Source organism: Staurois parvus, unplaced genomic scaffold (assembly GCF_062004578.1).
Source record: "Staurois parvus isolate SC_StPar_1 unplaced genomic scaffold, SC_StPar_1.0 ptg000061l, whole genome shotgun sequence".
Classification (NCBI taxonomy): domain Eukaryota; kingdom Metazoa; phylum Chordata; class Amphibia; order Anura; family Ranidae; genus Staurois; species Staurois parvus.
The window spans coordinates 12,441,734-12,460,483 of NW_028317857.1; the positions used below are offsets into that span (position 1 = coordinate 12,441,734).

Sequence of the window (18,750 nt, forward strand, 5' to 3'; positions counted from 1 at the left end):
ACTATATCCGGTCTCCCAGGACCCTGCATTCACTATATCCGGTCTCTCAGGACCCTGCATTCACTATATCCGGTCTCCCAGGACCCTGCATTCACTATATCCGGTCTCTCAGGACCCTGCATTCACTATATCCGGTCTCCCAGGACCCTGCATTCACTATATCCGGTCTCTCAGGACCCTGCATTCACTATATCCGGTCTCCCAGGACCCAGCATTCACTATATCCGGTCTCCCAGGACCCTGCATTCACTATATGCGGTCTCCCAGGACCCTGCATTCACTATATGCGGTCTCCCAGGACCCTGCATTCACTATATGCGGTCTCCCAGGACCCTGCATTCACTATATCCGGTCTCCCAGGACCCTGCATTCACTATATCCGGTCTCCCAGGACCCTGCATTCAATATATCTGGTCTCCCAGGACCCTGCATTCACTATATCCGGTCTCCCCAGACCCTGCATTCACTATATGCGGTCTCCCAGGACCCTGCATTCACTATATGCGGTCTCCCAGGACCCTGCATTCACTATATCCGGTCTCTCAGGACCCTGCATTCACTATATCCGGTCTCCCCGGACCCTGCATTCACTATATGCGGTCTCCCAGGACCCTGCATTCACTATATGCGGTCTCCCAGGACCCTGCATTCACTATATCCGGTCTCCCAGGACCCTGCATTCAACATATCCGGTCTCCCAGGACCCTGCATTTACTATATCCGGTCTCCCATGACCCTGAATTCACTATATCTGGTCTCCCACAGTACACACAACATGGAAATGCAATTATTTTAGTAAATATAAACTGCTAAATAATTTCTCTCATCAGCAAATAGAGCAGTTTTGTGACTTCTATCAGCGTTCAGCAAGCACTAGCTAAGGCTTGTAGGAGGAGTTTTCTTTCTGCTCTAGGAGGATGCAAAACCCCTGACTTCTGTCTGACCAGTGTTGATCACATGCACTTTCCCAAGAAAAAAAAAAAACCTCTCTAGCAATACACACTAAGCTGAGCATGTGCAAAATGCTTACGGTTCACTCTGTCTTATCAGAAGATAAGAGGTGGATGCTTGAATAAGGGGAGGAACAGAGCAGCCAAGATCAAACGTCCTTTTTAAACAATGCAGAAGATTAGCCCCTTAGGTTCCACAGTCAGTAGAACAAGCATGCTTTACTGCATATTGATTTTACTGTTGTGGGTTTAGTAACACTTTAAGTAGGCTATTTGTAAACATGTTAACTTACCAAGCAGAGGTTTTAGCAGTTACTTTAGCAGTTTCAACCACTTTTAATGGGTTTAAAATGGAAAAGCAGAATTAGTACAAGCTAATTAGTCTTAGTTCAACAGCCTAATTTCCTAGTGTTTTCTATTATTTTTTTCAGTAGTGAATTCATTCTATTTCAACAGATTGGTTTCTTAGTGCTTTGCAAGTACTTGTTCTAGTAACTAATTGGTCATATTTCGGCAATTTGACTTCTTAGTGATCATTAAAGTGATACTAAAGCTAAAAATGTATTTTTACCTTAATGCATTGCTTGCATTAAAGTAAAAAACGTTTCACAGTATATTTCTCTGTCTGCTCCCTTCCCTGTATGAATGGGAAGATAGGAGAGCACGGCTGAATCTCTACTCACCTCTCTCCCTCTTCACACATGACTCCAGCAGCAGCAGGAGCCACTGACTCCTGCTGTTGTCAATCAAATGCAGTGAGGAGAAAGTGGGGGACAGGGCTAAGCCCCGCTGTGTGAGTCTATAGAGCGTGGCTCTATAGACACACAGCTCATGAGTGAGTAGATTCCGTGTGCCTCCATAGCAAACAGCTTACTATGGGGACACACTAAGAAGAGGGGCAACACAGATTGCCAGAGGGGGACAGGAGAAGAGGAAGTTTTGGGCCGCTCTGTGCCATTGCAAAGGGCAAGTAAGTATAACATGTTTGTTTTTTTTTAATAGAAAAAAAAAATAGCCTTTAGTAACACTTTAAGTCTCATTTCAGTAGCCAATCTGCTTTATTTCTGTAGTCTTGTATTTTTGTATTTTTTTCAGTACTCATTTAGTGCTGTTTCAATAGCTTGGTCTCTTGTTTGTACTTTTCCCCAAAAGCGATTTTTTATTTTAGCAGTTTGGTCTCCTAGTGTGTTCTGGTAGCCAATTAGTCCTATTGCAGTAGTTTGAGATTTCAGCACTTGTTTGCACATTTTCCGTTTCATGCAATTTATTATATTTTTATCTAATTTTTTATTTACTGTTTGTACTTGTAGCCCTGATGAAGGGGTTGTTGCCACCTGAAAAGTGTTGGCTTTTTTTTTTAATGACTTATTTACCAACAATTATCATTATCTTGGATTCTTTCAATCAGTTTTGCCCTGGCGCTCCTTTCTGTACTTCTATGGCTTGAGTCGCTGTCTGGTGCCCATTGAGGTAAGCCTTGTTGTATGGGAAATGGTTTTATATTTACCTTCATAAGACTATAAGTCTGAAAGTTCCCAGCACCTCTTTGAGCATGTTGCTCTGGATTACATCAATAAATCAGATCACAGTTTAGGAACCATTTTTCAGAAATCCATAAAATACTAGAGGTTCACAAAACATTTACAAACAACTGCTGCATGACACAACATGTTGTTGCAGAAAAAAATGAAGTATATTCGGATGTGAGGTTGGAGAAATTTTATGGTCACAGCACGTATCAGGAGCATGACAGACACTGGCTCGCCTGAGTTTTCTCTGGTAATTATTGGCCTGGTTGAGCCTGCAGCCGTGTGAGCTGTCAGCACTGCTCATGAAATGCTATCATCTCTCCTCTCCGAAAAGCTGCAATTTGGTTTATGTCATGTTTGTGTCAACAGAATAAAAGATACAGAGTATTATTAAATACCCTATGATGCCCTGCCTCTGAAGACAAAACTGATTGTTCCTCCAAATGAACATAGCCATGTTTAACTAGAGTCCGATGCCTGGAGGGCATGAGATCTGGTATGAGAATATAACTTTGAAACCAGCAATGAAAGAAGAGTATCTTTAATCTCAATAGGGGGCGCAATGATAAAGTACTCAAATCACAATAAAAGTATACTCAACTAATACACAAATATGGTTCTGTGCAAATATACCAGCATTTAATTGTAAATAAATTTGTAAATTCAATATAAAAACAAAATAGCGCAATGTCCAAAAAAGTGCACAAAAGTCCATATACAGTTGTGTTCAAAATAATAGCAGTCAGACATCACTAACCTGATCAATCACTGCTTTTGGTAGAAATGATATTTCTACATGGCAAATAATTTACTAGCACGTGTAGTAGAGTAATAGAAATCCAACAGACCCAACAGTCATGACATGCATGCTGCTGATTCTGTGTAATTGAATCACTAATTGAAAGGGGCATGTTCAAAATAATAGCAGTGTGGAGTTCTATTAGTGAGGTCATTCATTCTTTGAATAACAGGTTGCAATTATTTAAGGAAGGAAGGCAGCAAATGTTGTACATGCTGGTTACAGTGCATTTCTCTCTGAAATTCTGAGGAAAATGGGTCGTTCCAGACATTGTTCAGAAGAACAGCGTACCTTGATTAAAAAGTTGATTGGAGAGGGGAAAACATATAAAGAAGTGCAGAAAATGATAGGCTGCTCAGCTAAAACGATCGCAAATGCTTTAAAATGGCAACCAAAACCTGAAAGACGTGGAAGAAAGCGAAAAACTACCATTCGAATGGATAGAAGAATAGCCAAAATGGCGCGGACTCAGCCAACAATCAGCTCCAGGAAGATCAAAGAAGGTCTAAAGTTACCTGTGAGTACTGTTACAATTAGAAGACGCCTATGTGAAGCCAAGCTATCTGCAAGAAGCCCCCGCAAAGTCCCACTGTTGAAAAAAAGACATATGCTGAAGAGGTTACAATTTGCCAAAGAGCACATTGACTGGCCTAAAGAGAAATGGCACATTTTGTGGACTGATGAAAGTAAGATTGTTCTTCTTGGGTCTAGTGGCCGGAGACAGTTTGTCAGATGACCCCCAAACACTGAATTCAAGCCACAGTACACTGTGAAGACAGTGAAGCATGGTCGCGCAAGCATCATGATATGGGGATGTTTCTCATACTACGGTGTTGGGCCTATTTATCGCATACCAGGGATCATGGATCAGTTTGAATACATCAGAATACTTGAAGAGGTCATGCTGCCTTATGCTGAAGAGGAAATGCCCTTGAAATGGGTGTTCCAACAAGACAACGACCCCAAACACACCAGTAAACGTGCAACATCTTGGTTCCAGACCAACAAGATTGACGTTATGGAGTGGCCAGCCCAATCCCCGGATCTTAATCCAATAGAAAACGTGTGGGGTGACATCAAAAATGCAGTTTCTGAGGCAAAACCAAGAAATAGAGAAGAACTGTGGAATGTAGTCCAATCATCCTGGGCTGGAATACCTGTTCACAGGTGCCAGAAGTTGGTTGACTCCATGCAACACAGATGTACAGCAGTTCTCAGAAACAGTGCTTATACAACTAAATATTCATTAAGTGATTCAAAGGAAAGCAAAATCTTCAAACATTTTTCAGTTTATATGGTGAATGTTTGAGTTTGTAAAGAAGAATACAAACACTGCTATTTTTTTGAACAGTCTAATATTCACTTTTCTTCAATTGTTTTAGAGGAACAACACAAATTTGATATATTTTTCTTCATGTTTTGATTTGGAATAGAATGTGTAGTGTTCCCAATGCATTTGTGTGTATGGAAATAAAAGCTATGAGAGGGATTTTGAGCTTTATTCACTTTTTTCAACACACTGCTATTATTTTGAACACAACTGTAAGTGTAATCTTGAAAAGCACAATTGCTTGGTGCTGATATTCCTTCACCATACAGTATCCATGTTTCACCCAGTGGAAAAGGAATACTTACATCACTCACCAGACCAATGAGTCTCGCGTGCTTGTTTGTCCGAACATGGTATGGAAATTTCCAGATGTGGTGGTAATTCAAACTTATCTTAGTAGCTACTCCCTGATGATGTCAGAGTGCTGAAAATGCTTTTGAGGTGGATCATCTGGTCGCTGACTTCCGGTCACTTCTGGTTGCTGCAACACACGCTGACTCCTGGGAAGTGCAGAGCGGCGGTGCCAGCATACACACAGCCATGCTGATACATTTGTGCCAATGTGGAGGCACATATAAATGTGAGTATATAATACTTTTGTAATTTTTTTTAACATAATTTAATAAATGTACTACACTATATCATCATTTATATCCTTTGGTTTCTGTGTGGGATGATGGAGTAAATGAGTAGATAAGTTTGAATTACCACATCTGGAAATTTCCATACCCTGTTTAGGTAATCAAGTACATGAGACCGTCTTTTTAATTTAAGAGGTTATATTGGTCTGATGAGTGATTTAAGTATTGCCTTTTCCACTGGGTGAAACATGGATACTGTAAGCTGAAGGAATATCAGCACCCAGAGAAAGAAACAGCAGTATACACAAGATTACCAGGTGAAAAAGAGAAAACATCTTGAAAAGAGATGGTTTTATGAGCTATTGAAAAGATGTGGTTTTATGGGCTGCTGCTGTAAGGTCCTACTGTGGATATACTGGTCATACCTCCACAAAAGCTGCTATTGAAGGATTAGAGAGAAAATTGTTCTCCTACTGTTGTTACTGATCATTTTGGAGTATCCTGTGACCCTAAACCCCTATCCTGTTACAGTTCTTCAGCAATAATTCCTAAAAAGACATCCCCTAGACTGAGCGTTAATTTAACTTCCAAGGAAGCAAATACTATATATGGAAAATAATATACCTTTTATTGGTAATGTAAATATCAAGGCCAAAACATGTTTGTAAGTAAATGGGAGAGGATGATTAAAACCTCCTGTGTCTGCCCTGTTGGGAAGATTTCCCTTCACTTCTTGTCTTAGTGATAAAACGGGAACTGGGAATTTAGTGAGGAAATCCCCATCTTACGCAGCTGTCACTGAACCAGTTTTTCCATTGGTTCTTTTCTTCTCACCTCCTCCAACTCCATTCAAAATGTACAAAAAATTGGCTTAAGACTGAATATAGTTTAGTGTATAAAAATGAAAGTGTAAAAAAAAAAAAAAAAACTTGTTACAATAGGTTTAGCTAGCCAATAAAAAATATGTATTATACTCAACTCAATCTAAACTCAATCTGAAAGCCAGCTAGTCTGGTAAAAAAAATGATCTACTCACCTTCCTCTGTAGACAAACTTCATTGGTTCTACTGCCAAAGCTGTTGCTACTATGTCATCAGCATTGTGCCTCCGCCCACTTACAACCATCAGACCGTCCATTTTCCCAACAATGAAGACCAGCCCAGCTGGTCCTATAAACCCAAGGAGACCAGTCCTGATGAATGGATATTCACTAATAGGCGCACCCGAACTGGTCACTGGAAAAACCTACAAAAGAAGAAAGAAAAAAAGAAACAAAACATAATTTGGCTGACATTTGAAGTGACTCTTTTCACATACTGGATCAATCATCAAAATTCATATCTTAAAAATAAATACATTCATATTCAAAATAACCTTTTATAATATGTGCATACCATAAATTCGGATCTACATATTGCTGTCCAAAACTATAACTGATTGAGGAGAGCCAAGGAAAAAAAGTCCACAATGTAACACAATTGTCCACAATGAAAGTAAATAAAAACAGTGCATTTATTAATGTCCAAAAGTATTAACAACACATGACACAAGCCTGACTTGTATGTACAATCACAAACCTTGTGAACAACCTGGGATGTTTAGATGGCCCATGTCCTGATACCTCTGAAGTTCCCCTGCAAGGATGGATTCAACCTGGCTGTGCTCGTATATGTTGTATGGGGACACAGAGATGGTACATCGAGTGCCGCCGTCACGCCGGAAGTGCATCACGAAACTGGCAGGAAGCTGAAGCGGATGACCAGTGGTGTATGCAGGAGATGTAACCACCTAGAGTTGACACAGGCTCAGGAGGTAGGAGCAGAGGAAGCCCCAGACCGGATGTGACATCACAGACCTGGCAGGAAGCCTGCCCGAATGTCCGAGATCAGGGCAAGTGGGCTTCTGGGCACATAGGCTATATGATGTCAGCCTCCAGAGAGGAAATAAAACCACCGGTTGCACAGATGACTACATGTTTTGGGGCACGCATCTTCTTCAGGTCACTGGACTGTAACAGGCACAGGAGATTTTTAAAGGGAGCCGGGGAAGGGTCATACTTTTGGACATTAATAAATGCACTTTTTTAAAATTTATATTCATTGTGGACAATTGTGTTACATTGTGGACTTTTTTTCTTGGCGCTACTCAATCAGTTGTAGTCTTGCTTTCATGTAGTTCATTTGAATTGTGAAGTACTGGAATCACTGACCACTCACTCACCCATCATGCTCAAAATGCCCTTCACCTTTTGCACCAAGATTTCTCATTATATTGCTGTCCAGCTTTGCTTTTAAAAAAAATTCGTAGTGGTTTTGTACAAATTTCCTTCCTAGATGTATTATGGTCAGACATAAAACATAACACTATTAAAACATGTTTTTAGCCAGTTAAATACAGCATCATATTATGATTTTGTATTTTTTTCCTGACCAGCAAGTACAGCTTTAATTTACTTTGCACGTGTCCTTCAGAGACTTTTCAATAGTGTGCTATTAACTGTCTTTGTTCATAAAGCTTCATCTAATGAACCATCCCTTATCAGGTGCATGCAAGTTCCAAGTTAATGACTCGAAATATTGATGCAGAAAACCAGGAAAATAGTATTTTTTAGAAAGTAGAAAGCCTAGGATAAACCCTTATGAAGTGGCAGGTTGTATTGGTTGTATGGCATTTATTTCATAAACATATATCATATTAACTCCCCAATCTGGCTGGTGCAAAAGTCAAATTTATTTGGCACCTGACCTATATAAAACACTTTCACACAGCTGAAGATATGCCAACAAGACCAAATCATGCAACAGTTAAATGTCATAGCCACCCCAAGGAATCACAAACAATTCAAGTACAAAACGTATATATGGGTGAAACAATTACATTTAAAGTGTTACTAAACCCAGGACCCTACATTCACTATATCTGGTCTCCCACAGTACACAGAACATGGAAGTGCAATTATTTTAGTAAATATAAACTGCTAAACACCTTTTCTGATCAGCAGTTAGATCACTCTTGTGACTGCTATCAGTGTTCAGCAGAGCACTGGTTAAAGCTTGTAGGAGGAGGTTTTCTGCTCTGGGATGCAAAACCCCTAACCTCTCTCTAGACAGTGCTGATCACATGCACTCTCCCAAGAAAAATCCTCTCTAGCAAAACACACTAAACTGAGCATGTGCAGAATGGTTACGGGTTCAGTCTGTTAGCAGGAGATAAGACGTGGACATTTGAATAAGAGGAGGGGCAGAGAAGACAGGATTAAAATGGCCTTTTTACACAATGCAGATGATTAACCCCTTAGGTTCCACAGTGAGTATAACAAGCATGCTTTACTACATATAGACTTATTTTACTGTTGTGGGTTTAGTAACACTTTAAGTGATTAAAACATAGTCCCTAACACTCAGCTAGCCAATAAAGGTGACTTTATTAAGCCTTGCACTGTAATAAGTACAGCAGAGGTCTCACATGAATATGTTCGCAAACATATATGAAAAATGTACATAATTTTCAAGGTGCGCCTATAAGTCTGGTCCAACGCTAACTAAAATTAGAACAGATCTTATCAGGTCATGCAGCTCTGATTAAGTACTGTGACAAATTAAAGGCTGATTTGCCCATAAAAAACCCTTTCTTGGTCAATACAGCTAAATTCAGAAATGACTTGTGTAAATGGGCTGTTAGCCACTTCAGCTCTGGAAAATTTTACCCCCTTCATGACCAGCACATTTTTTGTTATTCAGCACTGCGATATTTTAACCGGCAATTGCACGGTCATGTAACTCTGTACCCAAATAAAATTAATATCATTTTTCTTTACACAAATAGAGCTTTATTTTGGTGGTATTGGATCACCACTGGGTTTTTCATTTTTTTATTATATAGATGAAAAAGGACTGAACATTTTGAAAAAAAATTTTTTTTTTACTTTCTGCTATAAAACATATCCTATTAAAAAAATCAAATCTCTTTTTAAATTTAGGCCAAAATGTATTCTGCTACATGTCTTTGGTAAAAGAAAAAAAAGAATCCCAATAAGCATATTATAAAGGGTTTGCATGTTACAAACAATGGTATATATACTAGAATTAATTTTATTTTTTGCAAACTCCAAGCAGGTTTTCATGTGTTTTGCACTGACAAGAGGCTTCCGTCTAGTAACTCTGCCATAAAGCCCAGATCAGTGTCCCATCTCCACAGAGGATCTCTGGAGCTCTGGCAGAGTGACCATTGGGTTCTTGTGTGCTCTTGGGAACCTTCAGTGCAGCAGAAATTTTTGTTGCAGTCTTCCCCGGATATGTGCCTTGCAATAATCCTGTCTGAGTTCTGCAGGCAGCTCCTTTGACCTCATGGCTTTTGTTCTGATATAGTATGCGTTGTCAGCTGTGAAGCCTTTTCAAATCATGGCCAATCATAATTTACCATAGGTGGATGCCAATCAAGGTGTAGAAACATCTCAGCAATGATCAAGAGAAATGGGAGGAAACTGAGCTATATTTCAAGTGTTGTTGGAAAGGGTCTGAATAATTATGCCAATGTATTTCAGTTCTTTTTTCCTAAATTTGCAAACTTTTCTAAAGTTCTGTTTTCACTTTATCATTATGGGGAACTGAATATAGATAAATTAGAAAAAAAATAAATTTAAACAACTGTAGTATCAGGCTGCAACATAACAAAATTACAAAAATTGAAGGGGGTTTGAATGTTTTTTAATGCACTGTATATTACAATTTTCTTATAGAAAATAATAAGGAAAGAAATATGTACAAGTGTCATTTTTTAAAAAAAACTGTTTTCTATAAAAAAAAAAACTTGTAAAAGAATGCAGCTTGATTTGGTAAATACTTAATGTTTAGAAAAGACAAAAAGGTAGCAAAGTATAGTTTACAGCTATTTCTGTGCATGGAGGCAGTCATATATTTTCATACGTTCAATACATACTCAGGATTTGCTTCCCCTTTTGCAGTGCTACTCAATGGTTATGCTTTACTGCTGACAAAATCTGCAAATGAGCTGAGTCACTGAAAACAATGCAATGTTTTCTTTTTTTATCCAACAAAATAGCAAAAAAGGTGAACAGGTGTGCCTTACAATTTATATTTGAGAAATGTATGCACTTTTCAATTTGCTTTATTTATATTATGCTCTTTTTCATATAGGCTGTGAAAGATGAGTAGCTTTTAATTATTTTCCTTGGGCATGAAAAATGTAGTTTGAGTCAACATTTACCAGCAATAGATGGTTTTATATTTTCACATAAATCATTATATAATAGATTGACCTTCTACTATACATTACAATTAGGATAATCAAAACTTTCTACAGCTTTAAGAACATCTACACCCAAGCTGGAAGAGATTTAGTTTGCAAAGTACATCAAACAATTGCCATGCTATTTATTTATTTTATATAATACCTTGTTCACCTATTTTAATCCTTTTGTTGCGTCTCTGTGCTGCTAATTTCCTCCAGCCTGTAGCACCCTCCTAGTTAGCTAGGGGGAGATAGAATGCCAATTTTCAGTAGCAGTCCAGGTGTAATAGTCAGAAAGTCAAATTTCGGTCAGGGCTGGGAGGCTCTGCAGATTCAGCTCTCTGAGACTTCCCCCTGCCCTAGAACTTTGGGGAAAGTCCTAGAAGCAGTGAGCAGGTGTGAGGAGGCTAATCTGCATATTCAAAAGGTGCTGACCAATCCCCAACGGGAAGCTTGGGAAGCGGTCAGAGTAGCCCTTAAATATGAGAGAGCCTGCTCAGCAGCAGGAGAGTTTGGGAGGAAGATTGAGAAGTAGGCTGGAGAGCAGGAGCCCCAGATGGCAGAGGGGCTCACTTACAAGCAGAGTTTCTTGAAAGGCAAAAGCTTGCACCCTCACCGGCCCCTGAGAGAGGAACACCTGTGTGGCAGAGGAGGAGCGACCCAGCTAGAAGGCCTGTTAGAAGCCACTGAATCAACAGCAGCACAGGAGAGGGACAAGTGAGTATACCTACAACCCTGGGCCAAATTGGGGAAAGAGCACTCTGGGACGGTCTTTCTTTTAAAGTGGAAGGACTGGATCCCCTGTCCAGGGATTTCCTTCAGGCAACAAGATCAAGGAACATTTGGGGTCTGGAGTGGTACACTAGGAGATGCTGTCTAGCTCTCCAAGAAGAGAAGTTTTCTGTACAGACTTGTAAATAGTTTCAGGAAGTTCGTCCTCAGTGGGAATAGCTTATACCCCAAACCCTATCCAAGTACCGAAAACTACACTCAAGGACTGGTTATTGACTCCTGAATGTAAGTTTGTGAAAATGCGTGTTTCCTGGCTGTGCAAGACTATAGGGGGCCCCAAAACTTTAGCAACTCCTAAGGGGGTGGTGCTACATGTGGGATTTTCTATAGCGACCTGTATGGGCATTGCCCCTAGCAACCGGCAAACCAACGAGCCAGAAGAAGTGACTACAGTGGTGGAAAGTGTCAAGGAGCTTCGCGGGAAGTGGAGTGCACTGTATTTAAGGGGTTGTGATCACTACTGTGTGTTAAAAGACTGTCGCTATCATTGCTGTCCTTAGCAACCATGCCGGGCCTATCTAAAAGTCTTTATGCTGTTCCCCAGGTGGCCCCTAACAAAGACTGTGCCCTGTATGTGCTTGCGAATACCTGTGAGATGTTTGCCACATTTGCTGTCCTACTTGCTGTTGCCTGGAGCAACCGGACGGCTCATCAGTCTATAAACGTTCCTCTGCTGCTCAACAGGTGGCTCCCATCAGAGGCTATGTATCCTGTTTGACTGCATGTGACTTTGGGGAAAGTTCTAAAGGCAGTGGACAGATGTGAGGAGTGGCTAACCTGCATATTCAAGGGGCTATGACCAATCCCCAACAAGAGGCTTGGCAAGGGGTCAGAGTAGCCCTTAAATATGAGAAAGCATGCTCAGCAACAGGAGAGTTTGGGTAGAAGATGGATTAGTAGGCTGAAGAGCAAGAGCCTGGGAGGGGGCCCAGATGGGAGAGGGGCTCACATACAGGCAGAGGTTCTTGGAAAATGAAAGCTTGCACCCGGCCACTGAGAGAGGACTACCTGTGTAGTAGAGGAGGAGCGTCCCAGCTAGAAGGCCCGGTAGCAGTCACCGAATCAACAGCAGTACAGGAGAGGGACGAGTAAATCTACACCACCTGAGCCAAATATGGGAAGCAGCACTCTTTAGAGAAACCACATTAGCAACCACCTGGGACTGTCTTTCTTTTAAAGTGGCAGGACTGGATGCCTTGTCCAGGGGATGCATGTTGCTTGGCTGTGCAGGACTATAGGGGGACTCAAACCTTCAGCAATTCCTAAGGGGGTAGTGCTACAAGCCTTTAGTAGACACCTCCTGTACAATCATTTAGCAGCAGTCGCTCATGTCTGCTTAGGGCAGGCTTCCTGATGGTGACAATTGTGGAACATACCTGCACATTATGGGGTTGATTTACTAAAACTGGAGAGTGCAAAAACTGGTGCAGCTATGCATGGTAGCCAATTAGCTTCTAACTTCAGCTTGTTCAATTAAGATTTGACACCTGGAAACCGATTGATATCTGTGCAAAGCTGCACCAGGTTTTTCACTCTCCAGGTTTATTAAATCTCCCAATATGTGTCACAAAAACTGCTTGTAGTCTTCATCCGGGGACATGTGACAACAAATCAGAACAACTGGGAAATAGGGACAGAGCGTTGTCAGTTTATAGTTTTCAGTGTCTGAATAAAGATTTTCATAGTAGAATCACCAGGTATTATTTTAACAAACGCTTAAGACTTGCGTTTAAGGGTTATTTCACCTTTACCAAAACACTGCCTATGCAAGTAAGGGGTACATGTAGATAAAAACAAACTGTTCAGCTTTGAACAAAGTTGAATAATGCCCTTGCTATAGGTGTACGCCATTTATGTACCTCTTGAAGCCTGACTGAAAATCTCCTACAGATGGTGTCACCTGCTTTGTTGCTCGGACATTGCTAAGACACTCCTAGTCAATTCCAACGGTTTTGGGCCAGGCTTCGGAAGATACTGTACATAAATGGCCTACAGTAAGAGCATTATCCAACTTTAGTCAGAGCTGCACAGTTTGCTTTTATCTACATTCATCCATTACCTGCATAGGCAGTTTTTTTGTAAAAAATGAAATGGAAATTTCAGAAATTAAATGAACATGTACAGGCTTATGAGATTTTAATGATTGGGCTTATTTGTACTTTAGGTTTAGCAGCCCTTCTTGATATGATATTGATAGGGAATTACTGAGATTTCACTAAATAAATAATATTTATGTCAATTATTAAATGGTAATAAGCAAAAGCTTATTGAATTAAAATTCCTGTTAGATTATGATAAATTCCAGGAGAACATTTACATTAAAAAACAGCACAGAGCCTACAAATCCTCACAGGTTTTGTCTTGAAGTGCATTGCTAGAACATTCTCTTCAATTATTAAAATTCACTCCAGACAAACGCTTTTAATGGCAAGTGCTCAGCAGGCTGACAGTAGTCTGCTGCTGAATGGAGATGATACGACCTTCACTATTTAACATGCTGAGAGCACCACATCACCAATTTCTAGAGCAGTGTGAGAGAATGTTTGCATGAAAAAGAAATGTTATAAGTAATCTAAGCAGGTGAAAGATCAGGGATAAAACTATAAGCATCTGGGCTGTGGTTCCTGAGTTTAGCTGCATAAAATCTGCTCAGACCATCCTTAAAGCAGTTCTTCGCCATTTGAAAAACAAATTAAGTCTGTAGCTACAAATACTGTAGCTGCTGACTTTAAATAAAAGGACCTTCACCTGTTCAGTAATTCAGTGCTGTCCTACCTAAATCGGTTCTTTATTGGTCTTCGGGTCCCCGGCGCTGGCATGTTTACCGTTGGCAGCCAGCTGTCATTACTTGCAGCTTCACAGCCGGCTCCTCACTGCACATGCATGAGCCGCGATGCACTTTGTGAATGGTCCTGCAGCCAGAAGTCCTCCTCCCTGCAGCCAGAAGTACTCCTCCCCCTCTCCCTGTCCGCAACCTTCTGGGACAAAGCACAGTTCTCAGAAGGTTGTGGGCAGGGAGAGGAGGAGGAGAACTTCTGGTAGATCTGCCGCTGCGATCTGACAGGAAGTGAGAGAGAGTACCAGTCAAAACCAGGTACCCACTGCTCTTCCTCCCAAAAAAGTGCATAAAATAGCAGAAGAAGGGAGAAGGACATAAATCAGAAGGCTGAAGTTCCACTTTCAATACCCCCAACATTTCATATTCCTAATACTGTGTCTACTGTACCATGTTCTTTGTATGAAAACATATCCTGTTCTCTTTGTATTGCTTCCTTTGTGGGAAATACCTGGTGATCCTGGTCTCCTAATTCAAACTGGCCAGGCTAGGCATGAGAGTGCATACATTCCAGCATAGTCATTTTTCTGGATGTGCTGGAAGTACAGCCTGCCTGTCCCCCAACGATCAGACGTGTGCTGACACATCTCCCTTGCACAGCCATTCATTGGAAATATCAGCTTTTTTTCGACCTCCACCTCTCCAAGTACATGAGCAGCTGATTATGTAATCACTTAGAAAGAATAGAATACACACATACACACACATTCTGCCTTTTATTTCTATTTTAAACAGAATTGGTTGAATGAGTCACAGGCTGACCCTCCTCCTATTTTCTTTTCCTTCGTTTTTGTTTCTGTTGGATATCGTTGACTATTTTCAGGATGTCTTTAGGGCCTCTTGTGGCTCTGACACTGACTATTTTCTCAGGCAAAAGAACAATGTTTTTTTTTTTTTTAATTCACTCTCTCCTTACATATTCTACCCACCACCCTTCCCTACCCTCCCTTCCCCTATACTTCCCTATATTTCCTCATTGTGCCACTGACACTACAGCTTTATTTCACTATTGATGTTACCTCTACTGATTGTTTTCAGGTCCCTTGTGGATTGGGTTTATGTAACCTAATTTTAATGAGGATTACCCTCTTTGATTTGTATACATCTATTTGTTTGGGAATATTCTTAAACTGTACATGTTTTTTTCTCTATCAGAACTACTTGAAATATGATTTATGCTCAAATGCCATATTTGTTACCTTTATACTCTTCAATAAAAAATATTGAAATATAAACTGAATTGGTTGTTTTGCAAGGTAAGGGTTCACTTATATTTTAATTTAAGAAGAATATTGTACAATTACATCCAATATGGTTAGCAGGAGGGCAATAAGAATATTCTTTCTGCAACCTGTGTTGTGTATTAACTGCTATATCAGCAATCACATTCAAACTTTCAGGGCAGGTGCAATGTCATCAGGGGTACATCTTAAAGCTGACTTTCTAAAATCCAGCAAGTAGTCTGCCGTGATTTCCAGCAACTCAACCTGGTGTGTTTCAAGGATTAACAGTTTGTCATAAGGGTTGGCAGTCAGACAAAGCCACTGCAATAACATGTATATAGATGGATGCTCAAGCTGTGGCCCTCCAGCTGTTGCGGAACTACAAGTCCCATGATGCTTTGCAAGGCTGACAGTTAAAAGCATGACCCCTAAAGGCTAAGGCATGATGGGACATGTAGTTTTGCAACAGCTGGAGGGCCACAGGTTGAGCACCCTTGCTATAATGTACACATGGAGCAGGGGTACATAGTCATCTACAGCAGACAATTACATTTTAGTTTTCATTAGATTAAACTTGATATTTTCCTAGTTGTTGTCATTTTACTTATTTCTCTTAGGCCAGATTAACAGTAGCAAACTTTAGTATCACTATAAACCTTTGTGGCAAGTTGTGTCACTCACCTCGAATGTGTTTTTCGTCATACCGGATAAACCATAATAGGATGTACCCGTAGCGAGGGCGCACACACAGAGTTCCCCTATCTCATCCGTCCGACACAGCTGTGGAATCCCATCAGGTTTCACCGAGCACATAATAGCTGCAGAGAAAATATATGACACACTTATGGATCACAGTAAATTCTTACATGTACTTCATATGAGCATAGATAATTAAAGTGAAGCAGAAAAGCATATTCATGGGTTATTTTTACTCCCCCATTTCAAAAATCAACCACAATCATTTTCATATACTGAATCTCTCAGATATTTTGATCATAGGGATGAAATGTCACTTGACTCTGGTTCCCCTTGATGAAAAACATGATAATCACCTAAAACTATAATAATGCCACACATGTTTCTCACTGATGCAGGTTGAGGGGCTCCAAGAGGTTTATTCTAAGTGAAGAAAACTGGTTTCTGGTTTTCCATTTTCTCCAGGATTGGTAACTCTTGGATTCGGTTTTGGAGTCCAAAGGCTTGGAATAGTCTTGGGGAGGGGTGAAGCCTCTAACCCCATGTGTCCACGTTTTACTGGAGACCAGCAGCCTGATAGTGCAGGTGTGCATGACCATTTTAATCAACAGGTTGTGTCTGGTTCAAGGCTTCTTCTCCTGGAGACAAACTGCTGCAAGAGCAATGGGTTTGCACAGGCACTGGATGAGTGTGATCTGGCCTTAGGGAAAGACCATATCTGACTAGGCCGTCACCTGAGGGATATTGGGTGATGGTGTATCATTACGCAGGAGCCCGTGCAGCCCAGGTGGGCATTTAGGTTGTTGCAAAGCTGACTGAGACAACGTTGCGAATCTGTATAGAGACAGGCTCAGGGACTCGAAAGTTGCTGATAGCCAGGAGGCTGAAACATTTATGTTCTGTCTTGGCAATGCTAAAAACCCCTGCAAGAGTTACTTTATGAGTGTTTATATATATATATATATATATATATATATATACACTCAGTGCATTTAGGCATCTAGATGTAGTGCAGACGACTTGCTGAAGTTCAAACTGAGCATCAGAAAGGGGAAGAAAGGGGATTTAAGGGACTTTGAACGTGGCATGGTTGTTGGTCAGACGGACTGATCTGAGTATTTCAAAAACTGCTGATCTACTGGGATTTTCATGCACAACCATCTCTAGGATTTACAGAATGGTCCGAAAAAGAGAAAATATCCAGTGAGTGCCAGTTGTGTGGACAAAAATGCCTTGTTGATATCAGAAGAGAATGGGCAGACTGGTTGCTGTGATATTCAGTTGGTAGGGTCAGAATTTGGCATAAACACAAACAACATGAAAGCATGGATCCATCCCGCCTGCTGGTGGTGGTGTAATTGTGCGGGGGATATTTTCTTGGCAATAGCAAGGTGTACATAATAAAGTGGATGGTGAGTGCAAATACATACACACATACAGTATGTATATATATATATATATATATATATATATATATATATATACATATACATACACACACACACACATATATATATATAAATATACACACATACATACACACACTGTATATGCAAATAGCTTGAAAGAAATAGTATTAGAGTAAAGAAATAGTATTAATAGTAATAGTGTTAATTTTGAAAACATTTCTATGCATGGTTTATAATTAGATATGTACATGGGAGGGCTGTATTTGATTGTTACATATGCAGGCTCTGCTTTCTACGTTACAGTGCAACATAACGATTGTACTTTGACAAGGTGTACTTCACAAAAGGAACAATTGCAATGATTTCTGCCAGAATCGATGGGTATCTTTTTGCATTAATTGAACAGATATAACATTTTCAACAGTATTTACAGTATAACAGTCCAAAAGGAGAAAAAACAAAAGTTCACTGTTAGGGTTAACATACATTTAAGTAGTTAGGCAGACTAATTGTAGTCTCTAATCTATCATGCTGCTAGAGTCTAATCTACCCATCTCTACTTTTGATTAAATAAGTTAAAAAAAAGAAAGAGGAAGTTTGTTAAAAAAGGTGAAAGTCTTGTGAAAAATTACTATAAGGTAAGCACTGCAATATTATCTTTGAATTTGCTAAATGAAAATATGCTTTCCCTTAATAAAGGGTAAGAAAACGGATATCTGTCCAGGGCCCTCTGGCAAGATTTAAATTTAAAATAATGGAGCCTGGTGGAAAAGAGGTCAAATCTAATTTCCTTTGAATTTCTAGAAAGCAAAGAGAAACTCTTGAAGGATTATATAAACAAAGGGTGCTTTTATATTTTTGCCTTGAGTTGATCTTTTAAAAGAGTCAACTCCCAAGTGGCACGAGTGTTGTCCTAGTTTACTATACCTATTATCAAATAAAATGACAATTTAATTATTAAAGTTGAACTTCAAGCAGATATAAAATATACCAACCAAGACAGCTGCAATGAGTTTAATAAATTGTTAAAGGATAAGTTCACCTTTGGAACATGCTACATGTTCCACCTGTTTTTAGGACAGCCATGCCTACTGCCTCCCCCCCCCTCCTCCCTCTGACAGATAGTACGAGGAGGAGTTCCCCCGTACTTTTTGTCAGATTTGAAAACAGCATGGCCGTGCGGGGCTTCGCCCACATGGCCACGTCACTGATTCACAGTGTTCTGTGAATGAGTGCCCACAAGTCCCGACAGACTTAGTGGCTGTCAGCTTGTAATTTGCAATGAACTACCACGGTGCTGTGGAGCGCGGTGGTAGTTCATTGAAGCTTCCTTGTCAGGCCATCTGCTTGTTTGT

At 40.2% G+C, this 18,750-nt stretch overlaps 1 protein-coding gene across 6 annotated transcripts in view; it reads right to left on the reverse strand.

Annotated features, from left to right (window-relative positions):
• Window positions 1-18,750, reverse strand: part of DIP2C (DIP2 acetate--CoA ligase C (putative)) — a 627,226-nt gene that overhangs the window by 97,268 nt on the left and 511,208 nt on the right. For all 6 annotated transcript variants that reach the window (XM_089668744.1, XM_089668740.1, XM_089668739.1 and 3 more), the window contains 2 exons: window positions 15,972-16,108; window positions 6,226-6,434 (listed from right to left, as the gene is read on the reverse strand). In XM_089668744.1, coding sequence (XP_089524870.1) covers window positions 6,226-6,434; window positions 15,972-16,108 — 346 coding nt within the window. The remainder of the gene's footprint in view (window positions 1-6,225; window positions 6,435-15,971; window positions 16,109-18,750) is intronic.